This window comes from Amblyomma mixtum, chromosome 4 (assembly GCF_055824585.1).
Source record: "Amblyomma mixtum isolate Tamu chromosome 4, ASM5582458v1, whole genome shotgun sequence".
Taxonomy (NCBI): domain Eukaryota; kingdom Metazoa; phylum Arthropoda; class Arachnida; order Ixodida; family Ixodidae; genus Amblyomma; species Amblyomma mixtum.
Window position 1 is genome coordinate 64,107,060 of NC_143015.1, and position 27,991 is coordinate 64,135,050.

The following is a 27,991-nucleotide window of genomic DNA, read 5'->3' on the forward strand; positions in this document are numbered from 1 at the left end:
ATGACTTTTTTTTTTTTTTGTGGCGCCAGAGAGGCGTCGCTTCCTTGCAGGGCCGGCCTCAACGCGCCATGTTCCCCATGCTGCAGAGGGTTCGGGCGCGCCTGTTTCAACAGGCGTGTTTAGATCATGTGACCCTCCCAGAAGACGAGTTCCTGCGGCGGTGGAGCACCCGCTTCATCGCCGCCAGCGGGGGCCGCGTGACGGTGCGGCTCCTGCCGTATTGAGTGTTTGGTGCGCGGTGTCGGTGCGCGTTCATCGTATTCAGTGAGCGTGCTTCCCCGCGATGCATGGACATTATGGACCCTTTGAACATTTTGTGCTGTGAATGATTTTGTGTGAACGGCGGCAGCAGTCGCCGTCGTGTTCTTGTTTCATAGCTTGTTTGTACCGAGCGACACTAGTCGCTGCCTTGGTGTTTTTGTCTTTGTGAGGGACTATGGTCCCTTTGTATGAATAATCAGTCCAAGATAAACTTCTCTTCAAAGCCCGGATGACTGGAATTCAGTGCCCGGATGAGTGGAATTCAGTGCCTGGATGACTGGAATTCAGTGCCCGGATGAGTGGAATTCAGTGCCCGGATGAGTGGAATTCAGTGCCCGGATGAGTGGATTTCAGTGCCCGGATGAGTGGATTTCAGTGCCCGGATGATGGCTCTCGGTCTCGGCGTGACGTCACCACACTGCCGACAACGGGGGCTAAAAGCATTTCATGCTTAATACAGGAAGCCAACAGTTAATGAAACCAAAGAAAGCACAGCAGAATGTTTCTATTGTTTGATACATGAGGCTGGCCAATAAAAAATTACTTGTGTAAATACTTTGGGGCTGAAGAATAATTGATCAGAAAGCAGATGAAAAAATTACAGCGTTGCACTTGTCTGTTTAAGAGCGGAAATGCGACATCTTTTTCCTGTCCGCTCTTTCTCCAACCAGTTTTTTTTTTCATTTTTGGTACTTGTTTTACTTTTATCATGTTTTTTCTTTAATTTTTGTTTTCATTTCAGCTTTTTTGCCAAGATAGGACTGCTTAGCCAGTTAAGCCCCTGTATGGATTGTTATGTGGCTAGTGTTGGATTGGCTACGGATCTCTATCGACGGACGAATGCCACTGTTGAGCCAAAAAAATGCTTTCGCATTAATATTGGTCTATCTCGTCTCACGTGATAGGTGCAAGTGTCAGTTGCAATTAAAGTGTTCGAGACACTGCAGTTTTAATGCATCTAGGAAGTGCCCATTCTAAGAGAGCTCATAGATGGCGATAGCAGCACTAGTATAGTGCTTCAGTGACTCTAGTAACGGCCAGGTCTCTAGCTGCCGACCGTCGCCCCCTTTCGCACACTCTATTCTTCCACCTAAGAAGCGCGCATGGTCTCCGTGGCGGCTTTCTCGTCTTGACGAGATTCCGCTTCACTTTATTTTGCAGGGTGCAGCACTCAGCTTCCCTCCTTGCTTTCGCTATTTGACGGGGCGCAGCACTCGCCCTACTTTCAACGGCCTTAGCGAACATTCGCGACGCAGAACAAACCGAGGAAAAAATTGGCAGTGGCTTAGCTCAGCTATGCCAGGATATACGTAGCGAGAGCTACAGTTCCGCGCACCTGCTGCCCTTCTTCGGCTGCCGCGCATGCGCATTCACGCGCGGCGCCGGCGGGCGTAGTCGGGCCGGCGCCGCTCCTCACGCGGCGGCGGCGGTGAGCTCTGACGTCATGCGCCGCGCACTTGCTGCTCCTCTCTGGTTTCGCGCATGCGCACTATCGGCCTCCCAGGCTCTCGGCGAAATGCTCGACTGGGTAGCGTAGTGTAGCTCTCGCTACAAAAATGACTTCGAACACATCGAACAAGAGGCTACCGCATGTAATACCTAGCACTAGAGGGCACGAAGAATGCAGGTTGGTCTGCGGCGTCGGCAAAGGAACCTGGTGTGCAAACTGCTGGGCTAGTTGGTTCATCATAGTGTATAAGTGAAATGCGCAACAACTTAGACAGGACACAGAAAGAAACACATACAACAGTTCACGAGTTCACGAGCTAGTTGGTTCATATTGCATAGAAAAGTAACCAGCGAAAATAGACGCAAGACAAGAACAAAGAAGGCACACACCACAACGCTGGTGTGTGCCTTCACACCACAACAGCGCCACACACCACAGCAGCGCTGTGGTGTGTGCCTTCTTTGTTCTTGTCTCGCGTCTATTTTCACTGGTTCCCTTTCTATGCAATATAAACCTGGAGTGGATGGCGGCCGACGCAGCGGTTGCTGCTGTATTTAGGGCGAAAGCATTTCTAGCCGCACTTCCCGGGTTTTTGCTGTGTGCGTCTGTGTGAAGCATCTAAGTAGCACGTGCAACTGGCTGACTGGATCAATGAACACCTCAGATGATCTGTGAGTTACAGTCACTCGATAAGTTTATCGAGCGACTCTATACTGTGAGTATAGACTGCCTCATCTACAAGATGAGGCAGTTTTGCGCTTTTCCTTTTCTGAAAACCAGGAGAAGGTTTCGATTTCATTGATTTTGAGGACAGGAAAGCCACGTAATTGGCTCCCTCGGTCAATGGACACCTGAATGCCTCAATCCCGCTTTACGGTACGTAGCGGTACCCGCGGCGGTGGCTTAATGGTTAGAGCATGGCGACACGCTCAGTCTCTGGAAGAGCCGAGTGATGGACCGTCACGCTCAATCACCGCTGCCATCGAAGTCCTTAACCCTGTGCAGTGGGCTTCGGTGCGGGGAGCTAGAAATCAGTACGAAAGCACAGATCAGTGCCACGGAGAAGACGACGATGAGCGGGCAGTTCCCCAAGATGGAGCGCTCGCGCTCGGCCGGGATAAGCGCTAGGCTCGCTTGCCCGGCCGGACAAGAAGGCGATGATTTTACTACCTACGGGTTAGTGAGCCGCCTATAGTCGGATACAACTTAAGTCTGCAGTGAAGCTCCGCCCGCATTCAGCCTCCGAGCACAGAATTCCTACGCGACAAAAATTAGTCCGCTGCTTAAACGTTTCTTGTTACGTAAACAAGAAGATTATCACAAGAAAAAAGTTATAAGCTCTAGGATTTTGACACGTGGATTGCTTGATATAGTCAAGCATTAAAAAGCTGATTTCGTTTACAGTTGTGGTTGGCCAGCGGAGTAATACAAGACGCCGCGGATCGCGGCCCAGTGTTAGCAACTGTTGTTTTTTTAAGTTGTATCCTACTATAGCTGGCTCCTCCATCTAGATGCATTTGTGTGCCTCCCAGAATTTTGTAGCCAAAGCTGCATTGGCCACGAACTTGCGATTTCGCTGCGGCGGTGCTCTGAGGAGGCACAGATACCGACCTTGAGCCGTTGCCTAGCAACCGCCGCAGCTGGCAGAAGCCGCGCGCTCGCCGCGCCATCTGGCATGACGTCACACCGCGCGCCTCACCGCGGAGCCGCCGCCGCCATTTGGTATGACGTCACACCCCTTGCCTCGTTGTTGCGCTCGCTTTCGCTACGTACATCCTGGCATAGCCGAGCTAAACCAATGCGAATTTTTCGTTTTTTTTTTGCAGGTCTAGATAAAAAGGAGAAATCAGCGCGTCAAATTACTGACCGAGTGCCTTCTTCCCTTCAAACACGAGCGGCTGCTGGTTGGCTTGGTACGAGTACACGAAGAATCGTATGTATACGTAGTCCGTGCACGCAGGAATCGTGTTCCTCAGCCGCTGGGACAGGTACTCGAACACACATATGAGCGTGTAGGATCCTGCAAAGCAAATGCGACAGTCGGAGAAAATGCACGTCCCTATTACCCGTATATTAAACCATTTATTTAACAAATCTCCCACGTCTCTACTGAAACATTAAACAGGAAATCCTTTTATAAATTAAACGAGTGCGAGGCACTCATGCTATGAAATATACACAGAATTCGGCATGCCTTCTGCATGTTTTCCGTACGATTTCCACATCCTTTCTGCACATTACTCTCATGACTCATCAGATGCTCAGTACGTAGCATGGAATCTGTACAAGACTTTTACATTTCTGTATTCTTTTTTCGTAATGCTCTCCAGTCTGTAAATATTTCTTACTGTTTCTAAAAAAATATACGAACACCACATACGTTTCCAAAAGGATACAGAGTGGTTTTTGTTTTTCGTCAATGCGCGTCCGTTGTCTAAGGTCATAACATGAATTTTATAATTAGTAGTACCGCTTTTTTGGAAACAAACTCGATTCAGTACCGCAGGCGGCCGCCGCTTGCATCAAGTATACCTCATTTTTTCTTTATTGTGGCAACTAGGTGGGCGTCTTTGTTTTAAGCATTTAAGCATTTGAATTGTAAACCAAGTGTGTCACAATTTTTGTTACCACTTTCGCCGAAACTGCAGTGGAACCCCTTTTGAATTTTTGTTTTCATATGCGGACCACTTTTACCATGCCTTGTTATTGGTACATAACGGAGGGCAATGCGCCTGCAAGCGTGTGGCTTTCTTACTCGTACTTCCCTTATAAAAATGGTCTCTAGACAGTCTATAAACTTCTTATAGACCCTACTGCCTTCCTATAGATATTTATTTTTGTCTATTCATAGCCCATAGACTGTCTATAGACATAAGTCTTCTAAAAGTGTATAGCCATAAATCTATCGATTGTCTATAGACCGTCTATAGCATTTGTATTGCCTATAGACTGTTCTCTAGGATTTGTCTATATAGAGTCTCTGCAGGTCATAGAAAGAAGTGTTTAGGTAGTCTAGAGGCTGTCAAAAAAAATTTTTTGTAAGGGTTATGTGACCCTGTTGTCCCTGTTTCCATCCTGCCCCCACCGAAACACACCAAGTCCCTGGTGATCATTCGAGGCGTTAACTCGCTGATCAGGTCTATTTTTAATTTGCTGAGGTTCGAAGCCGGGCGGATTTCACACTTGACCGCCACTACTGAATACTTCGCGGAGCCAAGTCCTTGGCCTGTACTTTGCGGTGGAAAGGACGAGCGCAATTTAAAATCGCGGCCGGCGCAGAACGTGCTTTCCAGTTTTTGTCCATTTAATAGCATAAATAGCAAAATAACTAAACGCGTTCAGTCCGGCTTCTTATCGCAGCTTTCAGCAAAACAAGGGTAGTGATAACACTCTTACTGCCGAATAAAGGAAAACAAACATGACGGAGCATGGACAACGGAGGCACTAAACTACGAACAACTTGGTGCCGCTTGAAGCCGCTATAGTTCTGCCCGACTTTGCAATTCGACTCCGATCCCGCTTAGACTGCAGTGATCCTCAGTTCAGGTTCCTCGTTGTAGTTACTAATTGTTCCGGTCCCCTCTTCGAATATTTCTTTGCCCGTGTTTCTTCGCTACAGGAATTGTCTGGTCTTAAAATGGAAAGCATAGGCAAAAAAAATACTTTAGCTTCTTTCGGAACTTTTCTTTATTCATTGCTTTGATTAGTCAGTTTAGTAAAATAGCAGAAACCAGGGTACGGGTAATTGATGCCAGCTGCTGTTTTTCGTGGTTTACGTCGGTTTACATCGAGAAAATCGAGGTTTAGCGCTGTGTATTGCCGCACTGCTATCGAGTTGTGTGCCGAGCACAATTTGTAGCCAATGCTCGATACTGAGTAAATCTGCTGTGGTGGGTAACATTCTCTGCCGCTGAGGCCAGGATCCAAAAAATAAATCGATGACGAGCTCTGCAGTTATACATAGAAGCCTTAAAATCAAGCAGCGGTAGATAACCTCGACGAGGTGCTGAGCGAAGCAATTGCAGCTCGAGCGACAGTGATGCAACGCTTGCCATTGCCTTAGCCAGATAATGCTCCAGGAAAGTAAGCGCGAGGTTGTAGTTCTGGTCTTTATTAATATTCTTCCCGCAAGCCTATTTAGAAAAGAAATTAGAATAAAACGCAGGTGAAGCCATAAAACGTATTCAATGCTTTTAGAAATCATCATTTAGTGCTAATTTCTGCTAATAAATATCTACAAACTCCAACGCATAAAAATAAATGAACCATAAAATAAATCGATCGCTAAATAGAAAACACCTGCGTTAGGTTTTAATGTAGCCGTATGATGGTTAATGCTTTGGTGTTGTTAGCAGCAATGTTAGCGATATTTTGATTTTCAGGTTTCAGAGTTGCACTGATAAGAACTTATTGGTCTTTCATATACGTTGATAACAATCTTGTATTCGCGGAAAAACCTGATTTTACTGGACGCCTTGTTCAATGGCATTAAATTGATTAAATAAAATGAATTTGTACTTGCGTTCAACTTAGAAGCAACGCCCAGCAACGAGTGTTTACAGTTCCCAGACATAAAGCTCCGTTTGCAGCAAATGACATGTGCGCGAAGTATTTCTCAAGGCCGGTAAAGCTTCTTTTAAATTTTAATTCGGTACATTAGGAAATTGCGAAATGCCTCATGGCTATGGTTCGCCTGGGGTTACCTTTCCAAAAGTCTTGCACTGAGTGAATCACAGTTTTCGTTGAACAAATTTAGAAATCAAGGTTGGCTGGTTTTAAAGAATATCTCTCGTCTCTCGCCTGCTACAAGGTGTTTAAGAAGGTTAAGAATGACAAAAGGGTATTGCACTGGGCTGAATAAATAGAGAACAAAAAGAATAAATAGCGCCTCTTCCTAAAATTCACTGTTTCTCTAATCAACTAAAAGATATGGGCAATTGTCATGGTATCAAAGTGAATTTTTTGCGCAGAAAAAAGGTGGCAGGACCTTAGGTATGGTCGGCACACGCTATAGTACTGTTCTGCGGGGCACGGCTGGCACTGCGTGGCACTGTCATACAGCGGCTGGAGACCGCACTTGTGGAGATGAAAGAACAAAAAACTAACTTTTACTTCCACAAGTGTGGTCTCCATCCGCCGAATAATTGCAGAGCTATCGGCTTCGTTTGAGCAACGCGTGGTCCGGAGACTTTTGTCCCCAACTGTACAATGAACCATGTAAACCAATGCGCCATATGTGAAAAGGATGCGGTGTACGAAATTCCGCTCGCCTGTGGCCTACCGGATATGGGACAAATTGGCCGGTGCTTAAATGTACGATTGGGGGAGTGTCTACACGACAGAATTCCTATCTAAGTTTCTAATTATTGACATCACGCCAGGCGTTCAGTACTTACGAATATCCTTGACTGTCGTCGACGCACCTGCACAAAATGTAAGAAGAAACGGTTAGCCCATAATAGAATAAACAAGAAATCTAATCAGAATAGAGAAAATCCCGGGCAGTCGCACAGTATATACAAGAGAAAATACTATTTCCAGTTATCTGTTCTCATTACGCCACAAGGTAATACGCCTTCACTAGTGTGCGCCCTACATGAATCTAAATTGAGGGCCCTGTCGAAGCCTTTGACTAGAGCCAATTACTGTAGTTCTTGTTTTACGAATACGGACGGTTTTAGCTAAGAAGGGGCGTCTGATCTAAATGGAACATGCGTGCTTCTGTTTCAGTGACGGCAGTTGGTAGAGTAGAAGTCTGGGAATTGCTGCACACACGACTGAAAAAATGTCGCCTCGGCTATCGCTTAGTGTTTACAGAGTTCCGATCCAGCGGAATACTGAAGAGCACTGCATACACACATAACAAAACCCTAATCTCTGGAAACTATATCTCCAAAGATGATCTTTGCAGGCACTACGAACGCCCAAATAGAACTGACGTGCAAAAAAAGCGCAAGCTCATTGGGTATTCACTAGTACCTCAATGAATAAGGAAAAAACTGCCTAGGCTAACAAGACCACGCGCTTTGCCGCATCAACATTCATAGGCTTAAAAAAAGGCCGTTCAAACCGAGGACTCCTTTTTATAAATGTCAGCAAAAGTCAGTCATCTTACTCTGACCACTTTTCTGTTCAACAGCACGCATTGAACTATCGACGCTCATTTATACGAATGGGTACCTACCTCAAACAAGAAGGAAAACTTCCTCATGCCTTGTTAAAGTTCTGCGAGCGAATGGGGGCATAGCGTGCCATGTAGTGCACTTAGTTTTTCAAGAATCTCAAGATACTGGTCCGCCATAAGAATTGATGGAAAAGATGGCTCATTTCACTGGCACACGAAAAATGCTAAATTCACGACTTTGTACCTTCCACGTACTCGAAAAGCGACTTCTGTTCTCCTCGAAAAAAAATTGGCAGATGATTACTATAATGTGTAATGATAACTTTTAGCGTAGCTCTCTAGCCGTGGCAGACGTGGCAGCTACTAGCTGTCCGCGGAGTGTTAGGCTTCTAGCCACCCTCCAGGACATTCCAATGACAGCCACCGCCTGGTTGTTCATTCCTCCATTCTCGTTGTGGCAGGTGCCGTTTGGCTGTGCTACTACCTGCTATGGCTGTCAGTTGCTCCGTTACGCCGACAACGCCAACGACTAGTACTAGAATCTATGAATGTGCGCCGAAAGGCTGTGCTCTAAAACGCTTTTTTTCTGTTGACAAAATTACTCACTCGTGCTTCCGCTGATTTTTGTCGTTGACGTTGGGGCAGTAAGGCTGGTCAGAACACCAGGAGATGTTTTCACTGTTGGGATACGTGTTTGATTGCCCGGGCTCGGGTGTGTCGGATGGCCCGTAGTTCTTCCCTGAGGTGTTGTCCTTCCCGGGCCAGGACTCGGAGTCCGTGTCAGCTGACTCGGCTGTGTAGAAAGCCCCGTCGGACCACCATGAGGTGTTGTCCTTCCCGGGCCCGGACTCGGAGTCCTGGTCAGCTGGCTCGGGTGTGTAGGAAGGCCGGTCGGACCACGGGGTGTTGTCCCCCCTGGCCCGGGACTCTGAGTCGGGGTTGGCTGGCTCGGATATGTAGGATGGCCCGTCACTCCACCCCGCGTTGTTGTTCTTCCTGGGCCCGGGCTCTGAGTCTTTGTAGGCTGGCTGGGCTGTGTAGGCCGACCGGTCGGACCACCACGAGGTGTTGTACTTCCTGGGCCAGGAAATCCAGTCTGGTTCCCCGGGCTCGGATGTGTCGGGTAGATCGTCGTGCGACCACGGGGTGTTGTTCCTCCCGGGCCCGGGCTCTGAGTCTTGGTCGGCTGGGTGGAGTGTGTCGGATGGATCGTCGTGCGACCAGGGGGTGTTGTTCTTCCCGGGCCCGGGCTCTGAGTCTTGGTCGGCTGGCTGGAGAGAGTAGGCCGGCCGGTCGGACCACCGTGAGGTGTTGTGCTTCCTGGGCCAGGAGGGCCAGTCCGGTTGCCCGGGCTCGGATGTGTCGGATGGATCGTCGTGCGACCACGTGTTGTTGTTCTGCCTGGACCCGGGCTCTGAGTCTTGGTCGGCTGGCTGGAGAGAGTAGGCCGGCCGGTCGGACCACCGTGAGGTGTTGTCCCTCCTGGGCCAGGAAATCCAGTTCCCGGACTCGGATGTGTCGGATGGATTGTCGTGCGACCAGGGGGTGTTGTTCTTCCCGGGCCCGGGCTCTGAGTCTTGGTCGGCTGGCTGGAGAGAGTAGGCCGGCCGGTCGGACCACCGTGAGGTGTTGTGCTTCCTGGGCCAGGAGGGCCAGTCCGGTTGCCCGGGCTCGGATGTGTCGGATGGATCGTCGTGCGACCACGTGTTGTTGTTCTGCCTGGACCCGGGCTCTGAGTCTTGGTCGGCTGGCTGGAGAGAGTAGGCCGGCCGGTCGGACCACCGTGAGGTGTTGTCCCTCCTGGGCCAGGAAATCCAGTTCCCGGACTCGGATGTGTCGGATGGATTGTCGTGCGACCAGGGGGTGTTGTTCTTCCCGGGCCCGGGCTCTGAGTCTTGGTCGGCTGGCTGGAGAGAGTAGGCCGGCCGGTCGGACCACCGTGAGGTGTTGTGCTTCCTGGGCCAGGAGGGCCAGTCCGGTTGCCCGGGCTCGGATGTGTCGGATGGATCGTCGTGCGACCACGTGTTGTTGTTCTGCCTGGACCCGGGCTCTGAGTCTTGGTCGGCTGGCTGGAGAGAGTAGGCCGGCCGGTCGGACCACCGTGAGGTGTTGTCCCTCCTGGGCCAGGAAATCCAGTTCCCGGACTCGGATGTGTCGGATGGATTGTCGTGCGACCAGGGGGTGTTGTTCTTCCCGGGCCCGGGCTCTGAGTCTTGGTCGGCTGGCTGGAGAGAGTAGGCCGGCCGGTCGGACCACCGTGAGGTGTTGTGCTTCCTGGGCCAGGAGGGCCAGTCCGGTTGCCCGGGCTCGGATGTGTCGGATGGATCGTCGTGCGACCACGTGTTGTTGTTCTGCCTGGACCCGGGCTCTGAGTCTTGGTCGGCTGGCTGGAGAGAGTAGGCCGGCCGGTCGGACCACCGTGAGGTGTTGTCCCTCCTGGGCCAGGAAATCCAGTTCCCGGACTCGGATGTGTCGGATGGATTGTCGTGCGACCACGGGGTGTTGTTCTTCCCGGCCCCGGGCGCCGGGTACTGGTCGGCTGGCTAGAGTGTGTAGGCCGGCCGGTTGGACCACCACCAGGTGTTGTCCTTCCTGGACCAGGACCTTTAGTTTGAGTAGTTGTGCGCCCTCCACGAGGTGTCCGGCTCGTGCTCGCTCTTGAGCCGTGTGGCGTACTCGATAGTCCTGCAGAACGTGGTGTTCAGCTGTTATGACAACTAGAATCGCTCCAAGTTGTGTCATATTTTGCCTATTATAGAAAGAATGGCCTGAACTGGCCAATAGCTCTTACCTGTGGTAGACCTTTGTGGCGGACCAGTCGGCCCACTGGCATTGGGCGTTGTACCTCGTCTTGTCCTCGTAGTGCTCCTGGTGGTGCTCTTGCGTGTTACTTTGGAAGAAAATGTAAGTAAAAATTTTTATTAGTATGGCGTTAAGAAGGTGGCTTTCGTCACTTCACTTCTATAATAATGTCAGCTGTCAGGTTCTATCTTTTTGTCAATGCTGGTTGCTGTCCAGTCCCTACAACGAACCCTCCATTTCGAAGTGACTAAATATATAAGCATGCATTTCAATCTCTGTTTCAAAAAGGATGGCTCCCACTTCATAAGGTGCTGGCAATAAGAGCACCAGCTGGATCTTGTGGTCAGTTCTATCTTTGCGACATAGTGTAGCAGGTCGCTTTGATACTGTTTGTAAGTGGAATAAATATAGTTGCAATAACTTTCAATTTTTACGCGTTTTACACGTCGACCGCCACTAAGAGCTCAGGCTGGCTAATAGCCCACTGGCACCTGTATTAAAAGAGTGCTGATTACTATCACCAAGATATGTAGCGTGAGCTAAGTGTAAAACCTACAACTAATAGGTGAACCGTATGAAGTCCAGTGAGAAGTCTAAGTAATGCATTCAGAGAGGGATGGTCAAGCGTTTGCTCACCGCTGCTTGAAGTAAACAATGAAAAGTTGTAAAGGGACTAATGCTTTAAGAAGGTCAACTATTGTTACTATCTAGAGAGATATCGGAACTTTTTTCTAAGCCGCCTCTGTTTTAAGCTCTTACTGTTGCAAACTAATAGACTGCTGCAGTGTGAGGCAGTCATGCCATCAGCGTTTGAGAGAAAACTGTTCTAAGCAATGGTACATATGCGAATGGAAATATTTCCAGCGGTTACACATAGCCGAGAATAAATAGGTAGACATAAAAAATAAAATCGGTAAAAGTCAAACATTGCATAGTCCTGTAACCAATAATGCGCGTTGAAATATTTCTTCCGTACGAATCTGGAAACGTTATCTATTTTCCAGCCTAGAGTGTAGGTGGAGCAGTAAACGTGAAAAGGGTAAGCGGTATACTTGACCTAGTGATGGTTACGCACGGTTAGAGAGGTTCATGACCGCTTAGCATTTGTGTCCTATTGTCGATCGCCATTATGTTGCTGCCTGGTGCAAGAGTATCCTTTCTTTTATCTGCTTATTTGCAGTTTGATCGCGTGCAGTGTATTTTCAACTGATGCGTTCTACTCCTGCTAGAGAAGCCTGATTGCTTTCACTCCTATGTTTTTTGCCGACGGTTTCCAACCACCTCGAGTGAAGCGAACGCTTCTCCTGACTTTCTATTTCTTGGGCGTGTGGGAGTGGTCACAGAGAACTTCAGTCTTGCGGAAAAATCAGTTCGTTATCTTTAACGTTAGTTCTTCCAGAAAGCGGGAATAATCGTATTCAGTCGAATACTCAATATTTGGGAGCCTAAGGAGATCCTGTCATAACTCCGGTCACAAGGGCGGAAATTTGGGCGAGTAGATATCGATGATCCATAAGAAAAGAAGCGCGAAAACAAAACGACGGACAAAGACAGAACAGACACGCTCTTCGTGTGTGTTCTGCCTTCGCCTGCCGTCTTGTTTTCGCATTCGTTTTCTCATGGATCCTGTAACAAATTCCTTACTGTTGAAAACACTTGCCAGGGTAGCAAAGCTGCAATGCTGCGTTCACTCCCCCGGCAGCCTTTCACGCGCATGCACACGCACCTCCAGGGGCAAATGTTAAAACGCTGTCTTATAGACGAAACTACGAAAACATAACTACATCTATACGGTGTAGTCCAGGCTACCCTGCACTCCCAATCTACTACGATTAAGATTGCGCTGGGGAGAGCGGAAAACGGACAAATTACCCCCCGACAGAATATCTCTCCCGAATCAATACCGCACACTGGCACACACTTGCCTTTGCGCGCGCCAGGCGGCGGTTGCTTGTCTTGGTATCGTATCCCCAGCAATATCGGCTGGGTACGGCCGACAATCGAGTGTGCCCCTTTGCAGGCTTGTGTCATCAAATACAATCACGCATGTATAATTACGATGATTCCCCATCACGGAAGAGCAGACTTTTAATGCTGCACCACTTGTAGTGGCCATTTCAAGCATTTAATGGTTTTGTATTTGTTCGTTTTTGTTGATGCGATGCCTGCGTTGGGGCAGGCTGCCCACCTGCCAACTGGGCCGTGGGCAACCTTCGCAGCGTTGTGTGTGTGTATGTATATATATATATATATATATATATATAGCACAATAAGGTAAACGTACTTGGTTGCTAGTTTAAAATAAGATGCGAAATTGAGAAACGCTTCGTTTATTGGGAGTCGACGTTTCGGACAGAGCCTGTCCTTTTTTATATTATATATATAAATATATATATATATATATATATATATATATATATATATATATATATATATATATATGTGTGTGTGTATGGTGTATGGGAGGCCTTGGATGACGAGGCGGGCAGTGCACGCTGCGATAGGGCGAATGGGGTCAGCGCTGGCGGTGCGAAGCGAAAGGTCAGAAAGCGGCGTCATCACTTTTTTTAATTTGCGGCACAAGTTACGACTAATGATGGACACGGCAGCACCAGTGTCAATAAGCGCGTCAACAGGAACACCTTCAACGATAACTTCAATAACGTTCATAGGGCTTGAGACGGTCGTTGACGGCGCAGTTCTTGCCTCCGGAACTGCGGCGCCTAGTTTTCCGCTTGAAGAGGTGGGGACCGGCGGCGCATAGGAGAGAGCGAACGGCGTCGAGGAGACGGTGACCGATGGCTTCGGTTGTAAGAGTCGGAGCGAGGCGGAGAGGGATTCGGAGGCGGCAGAGGAGAAGAGACAGGGACGGAGGGAAATGAAGCGTCGTACGTTGGCGAGCGCCCGTAGTCGTAAGGACCGGATCCTCGCGTGCGGCACCAGCGGGCCACATGACCAGCGAGACCGCAGGCATAGCATATGGGGCGGTTATCAGGGGTGCGCCACGGATTCACAGGGCGGGGACCGGTGCGAGGCAAAGTATGGTGAGTGCGTGGCAGTGCAGGGGCGAGCTGCTGCTGAGGGTAGACGTTGACAGGCGGCGCATAAGTTGGAAGAACCGGCTGAGGTCGTGGCCGGACGACTGCTTCTGCGTATGTCAACGGTGCAGTGACCAGAGTAGGTGAATTAGTGGGCGGCAGGACCTCAGCTACCTGCTCCTGGATTACACGCTGAATCGAAGGCGATAGTGATGGCGTTGTGGCGGGTTGGGAGGTATCCATCGATAACTGACGGGCGACCTCCTCTCGCACAAACTGCTTGATGTGCTGAAGAAGGGTCGACTGATCGTTAGCAGGACCGCCTACCGCTAAGCTCGAAAGGTTGTCGTCCGTGCAAATGACACGCCGGGTGGCATGACGCTGTTTTCGGAGCTCGTCGTAGCTCTGACACAAAGAGACGACGTCTGAGACGGTTTGAGGATCTTTAGACACGAGCATTTGAAATGCGTCGTCCTCAATCCCTTTCAGAATGTGCTTGATTTTGTCACCCTCGCTCATAGATGGATTGAGCCGTTTACACAAGTCAACAACGTCCTCGATGTAGCTGGTGAAATTCTCGCCATTTTGCTGGGCACGACTGCGCAGACGTTGTTCGGCGCGAAGTTTTCGGACAGCGGGGCGGCCGAAGACGTCAGTCAGGCTGGTTTTGAGAGCCGCCCAGGTAGTAAAATCCGCCTCGTGGTTGCGGAACCACAAGTTGGCGACGTCAGTCAAGTAGAAGATGACGTTCGTGAGCTTAACGACGTCATCCCATTTGTTGAAGGCGCTCACGCGTTCGTAAGAGGCCAGCCAATCTTCTACGTCGGTGTCGTCAGTGCCGCTGAAGACTGTCGGGTCGCGCTGACGGACGGCACCGGAACAGATGACAGCCTGGGCAGGTTGGACCGAGGTGTCGGACGTCGTGGTAGAGCCTGGTATCCTGGGCATCGTGGCGTAGTTCCACGGGGAGAACAAGGAGCACCTCCACCAAGTGTAATGTGGAAACTCGCACAGTTAGTGTGGTCGGGCACAGTCCTTGTCCCAGCAGTGCTGCTCAGCAGGCCGGCGTTCGCAAGCGCGCACCCGAGCTTCGTCAGCTTCGTCTTCTGTCTTCTTCTGTCATCTTCCTCTCCTTCGGCAGCGCTAGCCGCTGAGGCAGCAAACCCCAATGCTCTTTATTACAATATATATATATATATATATATATATATATATATATATATATAAGATGCGAAATTGAGAAACGCTTCGTTTATTGGGAGTCGACGTTTCGGACAGAGCCTGTCCTTTTTCAAGACTGAGGTTACATGGTTCTTGCTTCTCTTCTTAAAGGGTCTCCATCTGTACACGTGTTCGACACCTGAGCCAAAACAAGCCGACACTGCAGAAGGAAGAACGGCTCAGGGAAGAGAAAAAAAAGAAAAAATTAACAAAAAATACACAAACGGGGCAGGGGGTGGGGAGGGTAAATGTCGTCGCCCGCCACCCACGTATGCGGTCGCGGGGAGAAAAGAAAAAAAGGAAAAAAGGGGGAAAAAAAGGAAGAGCGGGAGGGGAATATGGACAGAGAACTGAGTCCTAACACAGCGGACAGCTAGCAAAGTGTATAGAGACAAACAGTGGCCGACGCACAGCATAGATTTGAGGTGCACTCAAATGTTGTCCACTTAAACGAGTAAACAAGATACAATGGCGCAAAAGGGCGGGGAAAAAAAAAGACTTCCGCCATGTGCAACTTCTTTGGCAGGATGAGTCAAGGCGGGCAGAGTGGAATTTAACGAGACACACGTGGAGTGTACCTGCACACACCCACACAGGCAACAAAAAAAGGAAAAGAAAAGGCCGGAAACGGAGGCGACTTTGGGGAAGAATCGTCGCGTGGGGCCACTATGAATGGCGGGGGTGCTTAAGTTCTTTGACGGCGCCGCTCTCGTCAAGATGGTCGAACGGGGGAAGGTAAGAACGCTGTGGGCGATGAGGCCATCGGTGTAAGCGTATGGGAGAAAGCTTGCGAGGCCTGTCAGGCCGGAAATCCAAGGTCAGTACTGGATTTGAGGGGGCGTATTGAAGACAAAGCGCCCAGGTTCTCATTAATGCCTTGGGCAATTTTTCCAAACTTATAAATAAAGTACGACTCGCGTTGCTCCCGCTCCCGGGTGTTGTTGAACCCACCCTGTAAGACTGTTAATTTAAGTGCTTCAAATGGGTGTTTTTTGTCATTAATGTGTTTTGACAAGGGGAGGTTAGGTAGAGATAGGGCATGAGCGCGGTGGTTATTAAAGCGAAATCGTAGAGGGTTAACCGTCTGCCCAATGTACTGCATACTGCACACACCACATTCTAGGAGGTAGATAACGTTGGAGGAGTCACAATTAAAGTCGCCATTGATTTTCCATTTAAGGCCTGAGGCTGTGCTTATCGCACAGCTGGTTGTTTGCATATGTTTGCAGACGTGGCATCTACTTTTGGCGCAGGGTCGGCAACCCAACCCAAGGTGGTTATGTGTTTTTGAGTGTACGAGAATGTTTTGAATGTTTTTCGGTCGCCTGTAGACTACGTGAGGGGGAGTAGTGAAAATTTTTGCGAGGCGCTCGCTTTGTTCGAGAATGTTGAAATGTTTTTTAAGGATTTTGTTTACGTTGGGGGGATTACCTGTGTAGGTGAGTACCAAGTTTGCCCGGTGATCTGTTTCTTCGCTGCGTCGACGTCCATCTAGTATTTCCTCTCGGTTGAGTTTAGATGCCCTTTCAATTGCATCGTCGACAATGGCGGGGGGATATCTTTGCTTGGTGAGGACCTCTCGCATGCGATTGGAATTTCTCTCGAAGTCTTGATCTTGTGAACAGATTCTTTTAAATCGGTGTGCCTGAGAGTATGGAATACTTGTTTTGGAGTGGCGAGGGTGACAACTTTGAAAGTGTAAGTATTGTTGACGGTCCGTCGGTTTTCTATATACGCTGGTGTTAAGTGAGCCTTCCGTTACCGAAATCTCGACATCTAGGAAGTTAATTGAGGTGTGGGAGTACGCGTGAGTGAATGATATGTTGGGGTGGACAAGGTTGAATTGTTCAATAAAATGTAGGAGTTCTTGCTCTGTGTCAGTCCAAATTAGAAAAATGTCATCCAAATAGCGTTTGTATAGGATGGGCTTGATGAGAGAATCTTGCAAGAATTTAGATTCAATACTATGCATGAAGATGTTGGCGTAGGCGGGGGCCATCCTTGTACCCATGGCTGTGCCATTAATTTGTAAGTAGTGTTGATTGTTGAATTCAAAGTTGTTGTATTCGAGTACGATTTTCGCAAGTATTTCTAGAACACGTGTGGCAGGAGACTCCTCTTTTCTATCTTGTCTGTACGCTTCGGTCAGAGATCTGATGCCATCGGAATGAGGAATATTAGTGTAGAGTGAGATTACATCTAATGTTACCAGAAAGGCACCTTCCGGAAGTTTAAGGCCCTCTATTTCGCGAAGGAAATGGTTTGTGTCTCGTATGTAGGATGGGTGTGTTGTTGGAATATGCCTGATTAGTGTGTCAATGTAACTGGAAATTGGTTCTGTAATCGTGCCAATGCCAGATACTATAGGGCGGCCAGGATTATCCTTTTTGTGGATTTTCGGTAGTAAGTAAAATCGACCTGGCGACGGGTGTGGTGCGAGGAGGGCTTTAGATAACCTTAGGGTTATGTCCCCTTTTTGCGCAAGCTGATCCAGAGTCTCTGCTATATATTGTTGGTGTTGTGGAGTTGGGTCTTTTTCAAGAAGCTGGTAGAAGCAAGTGTTAGAGAGTTGTCTCAAGCCTTCCTCAATGTATGCTTCACTATCCATTACTACTATACCGCCTCCTTTATCTGCTGGCTTTATGGTTATATCTGTCCGTCTGCTGAGAGCCTTCAATGCATCCCGTTCTTTTTTGGACAGGTTCGGTCTCCCTGGAGTGTGGCTTTTGTAAGCGTGAATTATGTCGTTCTGGACCGCATTAATATACATATCCAAGTGTTTGTCTCTTCCCATGGTAGGAGTCCAGTGTTGGTTTGTAACGCAGAATTCTCTGCTGTCTGCACTAAGTTGGGGCCTGTCACAAAAGTATTCTTTCAGTCGCAACATTCGTGCAAAATTGTCCAAATCTTTTAAAACTGAGAATTCATTGTATTTACTTGTGGTGGGGCAGAACGTAAGACCTCGAGAAAGAACTGATTTCTCGTCAATTGTTAGGGCGCTGGATGATAGATTAATAATGCTATCCTGGAAACCGGACCCAGAGCTTGTAGCAACGGGTTTATCATTAGTGGCTGCTCCCGTTCCAGAGCGTTCTGCTTGTGTTGTCGGTATTAATGTCGTTTGTGTCGTTGCGTTGAATTTGTTGTTGGGGCTTGCCGTAACAATGGGGTGATTATTAGTAGCTACCTCCGTTTCGGATTCTTCGCGTTCAGCTGGGTTTGTCCACGCGAGGTGTGGAATCCCGTCCCTAATGAATTTTTTGCGTTTTATCTCGCGTACCTCGCGGGTTCTCTTTTCCTCAAAGAGCGTAAGTTCGGTGGCCTCAGGCGCGGTTAGGGGAATGTGTTGACGAGCACGACTCTCTTCTTTTTTCAGAGCCCCCAAGACCCTCTCAAAATGGCCAATCGTAACTCCAAGCAAATCCAAAGAGGCAGATTCTAGTACACGATTCCAATTATCCTTTTCCTCATCACACAGGTTACCCATTGATGGTGTTAGTGAAATTTGTAAACCTTTTGGTGCGATTTTGGATTGCATATAGATCTTTAGGCTATGGATATGGAGTTCGTGCCTTATTCGTTTATCCACGATTTTTCTCAACTTTAAAAATTTGGAATTATTTGAGGGGGGCTGTCGGTAGGGTGAGAAAGAGAGAGTCGGCGTACTCACGCGGCCTGATTGTCAGTGTTGACGAACGCGTTGTGCTGAACCACATCGCTTTCGGAGATCGTAGCGAGACAGAGGGGTGCTTCGGATTTCCGGTCTCGAGCTGGTGTCGGCACCCATGTGGCCTTCCACAGTGGAAGGCGTTTGTCGCTGTGCCTGGTCTGGATGGCCTGAGGCTGTGCCGGGACTTGCTGGAGTCTTCGAGCTGTTTTCGGTGGGTTTCTGTGCTCCCGAAGCACAGCACAGAAACCCACCGAAAACAGCTCGAAGACTCCAGCAAGTCCCGGCGCAGCCTCAGGCCATCCAGACCAGGCACAGCGACAAACGCCTTCCACTGTGGAAGGCCACATGGGTGCCGACACCAGCTCGAGACCGGAAATCCGAAGCACCCCTCTGTCTCGCTACGATCTCCGAAAGCGATGTGGTTCAGCACAACGCGTTCGTCAACACTGACAATCAGGCCGCGTGAGTACGCCGACTCTCTCTTTCTCACCCTACCGACAGCCCCCCTCAAATAATTCCAAATTTTTAAAGTTGAGAAAAATCGTGGATAAACGAATAAGGCACGAACTCCATATCCATAGCCTAAAGATCTATATGCAATCCAAAATCGCACCAAAAGGTTTACAAATTTCACTAACACCATCAATGGGTAACCTGTGTGATGAGGAAAAGGATAATTGGAATCGTGTACTAGAATCTGCCTCTTTGGATTTGCTTGGAGTTACGATTGGCCATTTTGAGAGGGTCTTGGGGGCTCTGAAAAAAGAAGAGAGTCGTGCTCGTCAACACATTCCCCTAACCGCGCCTGAGGCCACCGAACTTACGCTCTTTGAGGAAAAGAGAACCCGCGAGGTACGCGAGATAAAACGCAAAAAATTCATTAGGGACGGGATTCCACACCTCGCGTGGACAAACCCAGCTGAACGCGAAGAATCCGAAACGGAGGTAGCTACTAATAATCACCCCATTGTTACGGCAAGCCCCAACAACAAATTCAACGCAACGACACAAACGACATTAATACCGACAACACAAGCAGAACGCTCTGGAACGGGAGCAGCCACTAATGATAAACCCGTTGCTACAAGCTCTGGGTCCGGTTTCCAGGATAGCATTATTAATCTATCATCCAGCGCCCTAACAATTGACGAGAAATCAGTTCTTTCTCGAGGTCTTACGTTCTGCCCCACCACAAGTAAATACAATGAATTCTCAGTTTTAAAAGATTTGGACAATTTTGCACGAATGTTGCGACTGAAAGAATACTTTTGTGACAGGCCCCAACTTAGTGCAGACAGCAGAGAATTCTGCGTTACAAACCAACACTGGACTCCTACCATGGGAAGAGACAAACACTTGGATATGTATATTAATGCGGTCCAGAACGACATAATTCACGCTTACAAAAGCCACACTCCAGGGAGACCGAACCTGTCCAAAAAAGAACGGGATGCATTGAAGGCTCTCAGCAGACGGACAGATATAACCATAAAGCCAGCAGATAAAGGAGGCGGTATAGTAGTAATGGATAGTGAAGCATACATTGAGGAAGGCTTGAGACAACTCTCTAACACTTGCTTCTACCAGCTTCTTGAAAAAGACCCAACTCCACAACACCAACAATATATAGCAGAGACTCTGGATCAGCTTGCGCAAAAAGGGGACATAACCCTAAGGTTATCTAAAGCCCTCCTCGCACCACACCCGTCGCCAGGTCGATTTTACTTACTACCGAAAATCCACAAAAAGGATAATCCTGGCCGCCCTATAGTATCTGGCATTGGCACGATTACAGAACCAATTTCCAGTTACATTGACACACTAATCAGGCATATTCCAACAACACACCCATCCTACATACGAGACACAAACCATTTCCTTCGCGAAATAGAGGGCCTTAAACTTCCGGAAGGTGCCTTTCTGGTAACATTAGATGTAATCTCACTCTACACTAATATTCCTCATTCCGATGGCATCAGATCTCTGACCGAAGCGTACAGACAAGATAGAAAAGAGGAGTCTCCTGCCACACGTGTTCTAGAAATACTTGCGAAAATCGTACTCGAATACAACAACTTTGAATTCAACAATCAACACTACTTACAAATTAATGGCACAGCCATGGGTACAAGGATGGCCCCCGCCTACGCCAACATCTTCATGCATAGTATTGAATCTAAATTCTTGCAAGATTCTCTCATCAAGCCCATCCTATACAAACGCTATTTGGATGACATTTTTCTAATTTGGACTGACACAGAGCAAGAACTCCTACATTTTATTGAACAATTCAACCTTGTCCACCCCAACATATCATTCACTCACGCGTACTCCCACACCTCAATTAACTTCCTAGATGTCGAGATTTCGGTAACGGAAGGCTCACTTAACACCAGCGTATATAGAAAACCGACGGACCGTCAACAATACTTACACTTTCAAAGTTGTCACCCTCGCCACTCCAAAACAAGTATTCCATACTCTCAGGCACACCGATTTAAAAGAATCTGTTCACAAGATCAAGACTTCGAGAGAAATTCCAATCGCATGCGAGAGGTCCTCACCAAGCAAAGATATCCCCCCGCCATTGTCGACGATGCAATTGAAAGGGCATCTAAACTCAACCGAGAGGAAATACTAGATGGACGTCGACGCAGCGAAGAAACAGATCACCGGGCAAACTTGGTACTCACCTACACAGGTAATCCCCCCAACGTAAACAAAATCCTTAAAAAACATTTCAACATTCTCGAACAAAGCGAGCGCCTCGCAAAAATTTTCACTACTCCCCCTCACGTAGTCTACAGGCGACCGAAAAACATTCAAAACATTCTCGTACACTCAAAAACACATAACCACCTTGGGTTGGGTTGCCGACCCTGCGCCAAAAGTAGATGCCACGTCTGCAAACATATGCAAACAACCAGCTGTGCGATAAGCACAGCCTCAGGCCTTAAATGGAAAATCAATGGCGACTTTAATTGTGACTCCTCCAACGTTATCTACCTCCTAGAATGTGGTGTGTGCAGTATGCAGTACATTGGGCAGACGGTTAACCCTCTACGATTTCGCTTTAATAACCACCGCGCTCATGCCCTATCTCTACCTAACCTCCCCTTGTCAAAACACATTAATGACAAAAAACACCCATTTGAAGCACTTAAATTAACAGTCTTACAGGGTGGGTTCAACAACACCCGGGAGCGGGAGCAACGCGAGTCGTACTTTATTTATAAGTTTGGAAAAATTGCCCAAGGCATTAATGAGAACCTGGGCGCTTTGTCTTCAATACGCCCCCTCAAATCCAGTACTGACCTTGGATTTCCGGCCTGACAGGCCTCGCAAGCTTTCTCCCATACGCTTACACCGATGGCCTCATCGCCCACAGCGTTCTTACCTTCCCCCGTTCGACCATCTTGACGAGAGCGGCGCCGTCAAAGAACTTAAGCACCCCCGCCATTCATAGTGGCCCCACGCGACGATTCTTCCCCAAAGTCGCCTCCGTTTCCGGCCTTTTCTTTTCCTTTTTTTGTTGCCTGTGTGGGTGTGTGCAGGTACACTCCACGTGTGTCTCGTTAAATTCCACTCTGCCCGCCTTGACTCATCCTGCCAAAGAAGTTGCACATGGCGGAAGTCTTTTTTTTTCCCCGCCCTTTTGCGCCATTGTATCTTGTTTACTCGTTTAAGTGGACAACATTTGAGTGCACCTCAAATCTATGCTGTGCGTCGGCCACTGTTTGTCTCTATACACTTTGCTAGCTGTCCGCTGTGTTAGGACTCAGTTCTCTGTCCATATTCCCCTCCCGCTCTTCCTTTTTTTTCCCCCTTTTTTCCTTTTTTTCTTTTCTCCCCGCGACCGCATACGTGGGTGGCGGGCGACGACATTTACCCTCCCCACCCCCTGCCCCGTTTGTGTATTTTTTGTTAATTTTTTCTTTTTTTTCTCTTCCCTGAGCCGTTCTTCCTTCTGCAGTGTCGGCTTGTTTTGGCTCAGGTGTCGAACACGTGTACAGATGGAGACCCTTTAAGAAGAGAAGCAAGAACCATGTAACCTCAGTCTTGAAAAAGGACAGGCTCTGTCCGAAACGTCGACTCCCAATAAACGAAGCGTTTCTCAATTTCGCATCTTATTTTAAACTAGCAACCAAGTACGTTTACCTTACTGTGCTATATATATATATATATATATGTATATACACCCTGAGGAAGGACGGTCCTCCGTTCGAAACTGTCGGTATTAAATGAAGATAATTGCAAAGGTGTAACCCCCCCCCCTTTTTCTATATATATATATATATACAGGGTGTTTTTTTTAGAAGGTCCAAAATTTTTAAAAAAAGGTAAACTGCTTTAGATTTATTTTAGCACTGGGGCTATACTGGAGGCTACGGCGGGTGCCAGGCAAGAGGAAAACTGTTTTAATTAGTTCGCTGATTAACTAAGTATGTTAATTAACTTTTCCAATTTTTGTTTTAGGGGATATGTTGTATTCGCAGAATTGGAGATCGTCCTCTAAACAGTCCAACCAAGAAAAAACAATTTTAATTAAAAATTTTTCATGCACGTTACGAGGCGCGAAAAAGTCACCCTGGTAGGCAACTTCACACCGTAACGCAGCGGCGGGAGCGCCTCTGACGTAATTCACTCCGCCCTGCGCTTTGCGTCAAGCGTCCCGGACTGGCGGCCTGCGCTATCGCTGCTTATCTCGCTTCGCTCCGCGGCCTCATGGAATGCCGCGCTGGAACAAAAACGCATTGACACAAAGTGCAGGGCGGAGCGAGCGCTCACAGATGCTGTGTTACAGTGTGAAGCTGCGTACCAGGGAGACTTTTTCTCGCTTCGTTACGCGCGCAAAAAAATTTTTCATGAAAATCTTTTTTCTTGGCTGGACTGTTTGGAAGATTATCTCCAATTCTGCTAATACAACATATCCCCTAAAATAAAAATTATAAAAGTTAATTAACGTAATCAGTTAATCAGCGAACTAATTAAAGTAGTTTGCCTCTTTCCTTTGTGTCCGCCGTAGCCCTCAGTATAGCCCCAGGGTTAAAATAAATCTAAAGGAATTTACCTTTCTTTAAAAATTTTGGACCTTCTAAAAAGAACACCCTGTATATATATATATATATATATATATATATATATATATATATATATATATATATATATATATATATATATAAACTCGTATGACTCCGCGTACACTATAATGCACATTTGTCTTTTACGCAATTCTTGAAAAATTCATCACTCCCGCAGCGCAAGTGCCATTCGAAGTCAAAGAGTACTCAATATACTACCACGTGGCCAGCTCTTCAACTAGTGTGAAACAATAGGAGCGCTCTGAGCAGCCTTCCAAGTTGGTTGATTCGACTAAACCAGATTTCTGTTCCCAGCGCCCAAGCTGCTCCCAAGATTCTCGTGCTTTTTCACGCGATTTCTTGTCACTTTCATTTATATACAGATTCTTTCATGCATGTATTCAGCTAATTATACGCCATGAAACATTGTCGCACGTTTATGTAAGCTCAGAGGCCAGTAGCAGAGAGCATGGAGAAAACCCGTAAGTGAAGAAATACTTGGCCTACGGCTGCCAAATTTTGCGTGTACATTCATTGCACCACTGAGGCTTGATATATCTTTGTGGATTAACGCGGTCAAGCCGTACTTTTGGTTGGGTCTAACGAGGATATATATATATATATATATATATATATATATATATATATATAGGTTGCGAGAGCATGAAGTACTTGACTGCTTACAGGGTATATAGCGAAGTATATGCTTCGTTAAAGGAAACATATACGAAATAGCGCAAAATTTTCTTTCAGTTACATTCCGAAATTGCTTGTCCTTCATGATTACACGACTAAAATTAGTTTTATAGTTTGTATTCTTTCTTTACAGAGGCATGTGGTGTACACGTGCGAGAGCAATCATCGATAAGCGTCCTGAGGGGGAGCGGCTCAAGCCCTTGAACAAACATCAAGCATCGCATCGATGCTGCGGTATGTGCCGTAAATAATGGAGGATGACCACGCAAGCATCGGAATCGTCCGAGCAACCTGTTTACACACCAACAATGTTACGACGCAGATTTTCAATACATTATTGATTCAAATATGGAAGGCGTGAGATGCAGTCACGATACTGAGCATTGCCAATGCTCAGGGCCTGGCGTCTTGAGACGCCTTGCTTGTCTGTGGCTTGTCTGGGCCCACGAGGGCCCGCAATTCAGAGCCCCGTTTGTGCTACTGGGGTATGCATTTGTAATTATTGCATACAGGTCCACCTCGGGAATGGAATTTTTATTCCTTCAGCAACGTGGGCAGCAGTTATGGTGGCACCCAAAGATTCGCGTTTCTGCAAGGACGCAGCCTTTGGACGACTCCACAACTCCTGGAAAGGAGCGTTACAGGGCAAGCTTGCCATCGGAACCTGAAGTCAGAAGCCTCGACAGTGGGCAGGCAGCCAATGACCCCTGAAAAGCTACAAGCCATTGGCCGTAAGTTGCATGTCACAGTGCTCAATGCATTATGTTGTGTGTCAGTGCCCAATTAAATGATAAGGTGGGGGCATTATGTTCTACCAATCATATTTTCTTTTCTGCAGGTGCTTTTCACTACTTCATTGGCCAGCGCCCTGTAGAGACCCCAGCGCCGGTAGATCGTCGCAAAGAGTTAAATTATTACCTATGTGAGCTGGTTCAAGACATGCGAAAAAAATAAACATCTTTTGGAGTTTTTGATGCATTATAATACTCACCAAGCTATCAATACTTGGTAAAAGCTGGGAGAAAATAACACAATTGCACATCGACTGCAATACGAGCCGCTGATAATCGCAGATTACCAGTTTCTGAGGCTCTGTATATTGCAGCATTTGGCACGTACACTTATGGCCCCGGTTTTTGGGCAGATTTAGTCCAAGTGGAATATATTTGAAGCATTTTATTCCTGCCTTTGTCCTGTGATACAGGGCCCTCCTGTATAATACGGGCCTAGCCTGTAGAATACAGGACTGTCCTGTAATCCGGTATGAATTTTAAACCGGAACCGCATACCGGATTATTGTACAGGATTTGCGATACCGGATTACCGGAGTATCCTGTACAAAACAGGAGAGTCCTGTATTATACAGGACTGTCCTGTTTCATACAGGATATTCCGGTAATCCGGTATCGCAAATCCTGTACAATAACCCGGTATGCGGTTCCGGTATAAAATTCATACCGGATTTTTCAGTAGGGAAACCAAGGAACACAGGGTATTTTTTTAATTTAGTTTATTTTGTGGTGTTGATAAATTTAGAATAGTACTGAATATATCATCGCTTAAAGTTAATTGATTAGAAAAGCAGAAGAAAAAACAACCACATGCCGCCGGTGGAATCCGAACCCACGAGGATATATATATATATATAAATTGGTTGCGAGAGCATGAAGTACTTGACTGCTTACAGGTAGCTCAGAGGTAGCTCAGAGGTCGCTGTAGGTCACAGGTAGAGCACCGGACGCGTAATTCGGAGGTCGTGGGTTCGGATCGCACCGGCGACATGTGGTTTTTTCTTCTGCTTTTCTAATCAATTAACTTTAAGCGACGACATATTCAGTACTATTCTAAATTTATCAACACCACAAAATAAATAAACTAAATAAAAAATCCCGTGTGTTCCTTGGTTTCTCTGGCTGTTGGCTTCTCTTAAAAAAAATGTTTAACGAGCCCCTCATTCCCCTTCACTTATCTGCTTAATTGCTTAGCGAGGGCCTCGGTTCTGGCAGCCTTCACGCCATAGGAAGCATAAGAGGGTTCTCACACAGCGTCCACCCTCGCCGTTCGATGACGTTCTAAGTCACACTGGCGGTAATTCATGACGTGCTACGTACGCCGCATACGAACGTGGGTGGTGCTGATGAACACTCTCAAGGTTAGGTTATTTGTAAACATAAATACCCCCGAAAGCAGAAGATTTGACAGCCGTCGCCGTAGCTCAGAGGTAGAGCACCGGACGCGTAATTCGGAGGTCATGGGTTCGGATCCCACCGGCGGCATGTGGTTGTTTTTTCTTCTGCTTTTCTAATCAATTAACTTTAAGCGATGACTTATTCAGTACTATTCTAAATTCATCAACACCACAAAATAAATAAACTAATTTTAAAAAATCCCCTTTGTTCCTTGATTTCTCTGGCTGTTGGCTTCTCTTAAAAAAATGTATAACGAGCCCCTCATACCCCTTCACTTATCTGCTATATATATATACATACCTGGCCACCAGCCCACCTGATTGCGGAAAACTGACTGCAGTGGAGGTTGGCAGCTAATTTCATGATTGTTCGCTCGGGAAGAGCAATGTGGGTCGCACAAGGCCCCCCAGTGACAGGAGCTGCCATCCCAGGGCAGTGGCGCATCGCTTTACTGCTGCGCCAGGATTGATAAGAGGAAGTCCAAGCGATCTATGATTACAGTGCAGAAAAGGAAGTTTCGAATATATGGAAATCAACAGATTATCGCGTCCGATCAGCTTTTATCCGTGAACAATGGTCTTGAACAACGAAACCGAAGTTCTAGCGGACCCTATTCGCGTTTGACGTAGCTACTCAAATACACTGACAATTTTTTTTCCTGCCCATGTTAAAGCGGAAAGAAGAAAATGAAAAGTCCAAGGCGACCGATGCGGTTCATGCCGTAGAGTATCCCTTACCGCAAGTTTTTCCCTAGCTTTGCCGAGTGGCATAATCCTGTCCATAAATCACTGCGTGGAACGCCATACCCCCAAGCCACTCTCAGCTCATTTCAGACTGCTTTTTCTGTCTCCCCGCCAGTCGCCTCCAACGAACACCCTCTCTAACCCTCTTTTCATTCTTCCCTGGCCACTACATATCCCTCTGTCCTCTCCACCTCCTTTCCATCTTTTTCTCGCCTTTGCCCTCTCCATCAGGCCTCCGCCGCTACTCACCTACAACCAATACTGCAAACGCGTACTTGCCGCGTCACATCGTATGATTGCGCACTTTTTTTTTGCTGAATGGTCTAGATCGAAACGTTCTTGGAAAATAATTTTGGATATTGGAAAATTGGAAGGTACTGGTGCGGAAATATTGAAGGTAATGGTCCATTCTTACGACGTCAAGCAAGATCTTTCTTTCAAAGTTTTGCCATATCTTGCATCGAGCAGTTGAGACTATCATAGAAACCTATGGTGTTTCTTTTTAGAATAGCGAAAACGTTAACAGCGAAAAAATACAAACCTGACGACGGGAGATGTGAGGATATACACTGATAATTATAGGACCATCTTAAAATCTATGAAGCAATTGCATTTACGAAACTCTTTCCAGTTCGAAAATGCTTTTGTTCAGCATTGCTGGGTATGACTTAGGTAGATGCATCAATGTTAGTAGGTGCACGCTTCATATTACGCTC

At 47.4% G+C, this 27,991-nt stretch overlaps 1 protein-coding gene and 1 long non-coding RNA gene across 3 annotated transcripts in view; one reads left to right on the forward strand and one right to left on the reverse strand.

Annotated features, from left to right (window-relative positions):
* The window catches only part of LOC149346620 (uncharacterized), a 135,817-nt gene that overhangs the window by 38,968 nt on the left and 68,858 nt on the right, over positions 1 to 27,991 (forward strand). The gene's annotated exons all lie outside the window — the stretch shown is intronic.
* The window catches only part of LOC149346623 (uncharacterized), a 42,848-nt gene continuing 18,443 nt past the window's right edge, over positions 3,587 to 27,991 (reverse strand). Inside the window, exons 5-8 of the mRNA XM_089541399.1 lie at positions 10,627 to 10,725; positions 8,442 to 10,374; positions 7,108 to 7,134; positions 3,587 to 3,731 (exon numbers count right to left, since the gene is read on the reverse strand). Of these exons, the coding sequence (XP_089397525.1) occupies positions 3,596 to 3,731; positions 7,108 to 7,134; positions 8,442 to 10,374; positions 10,627 to 10,725 (2,195 nt within the window). The 3' untranslated portion in view covers positions 3,587 to 3,595. The remainder of the gene's footprint in view (positions 3,732 to 7,107; positions 7,135 to 8,441; positions 10,375 to 10,626; positions 10,726 to 27,991) is intronic.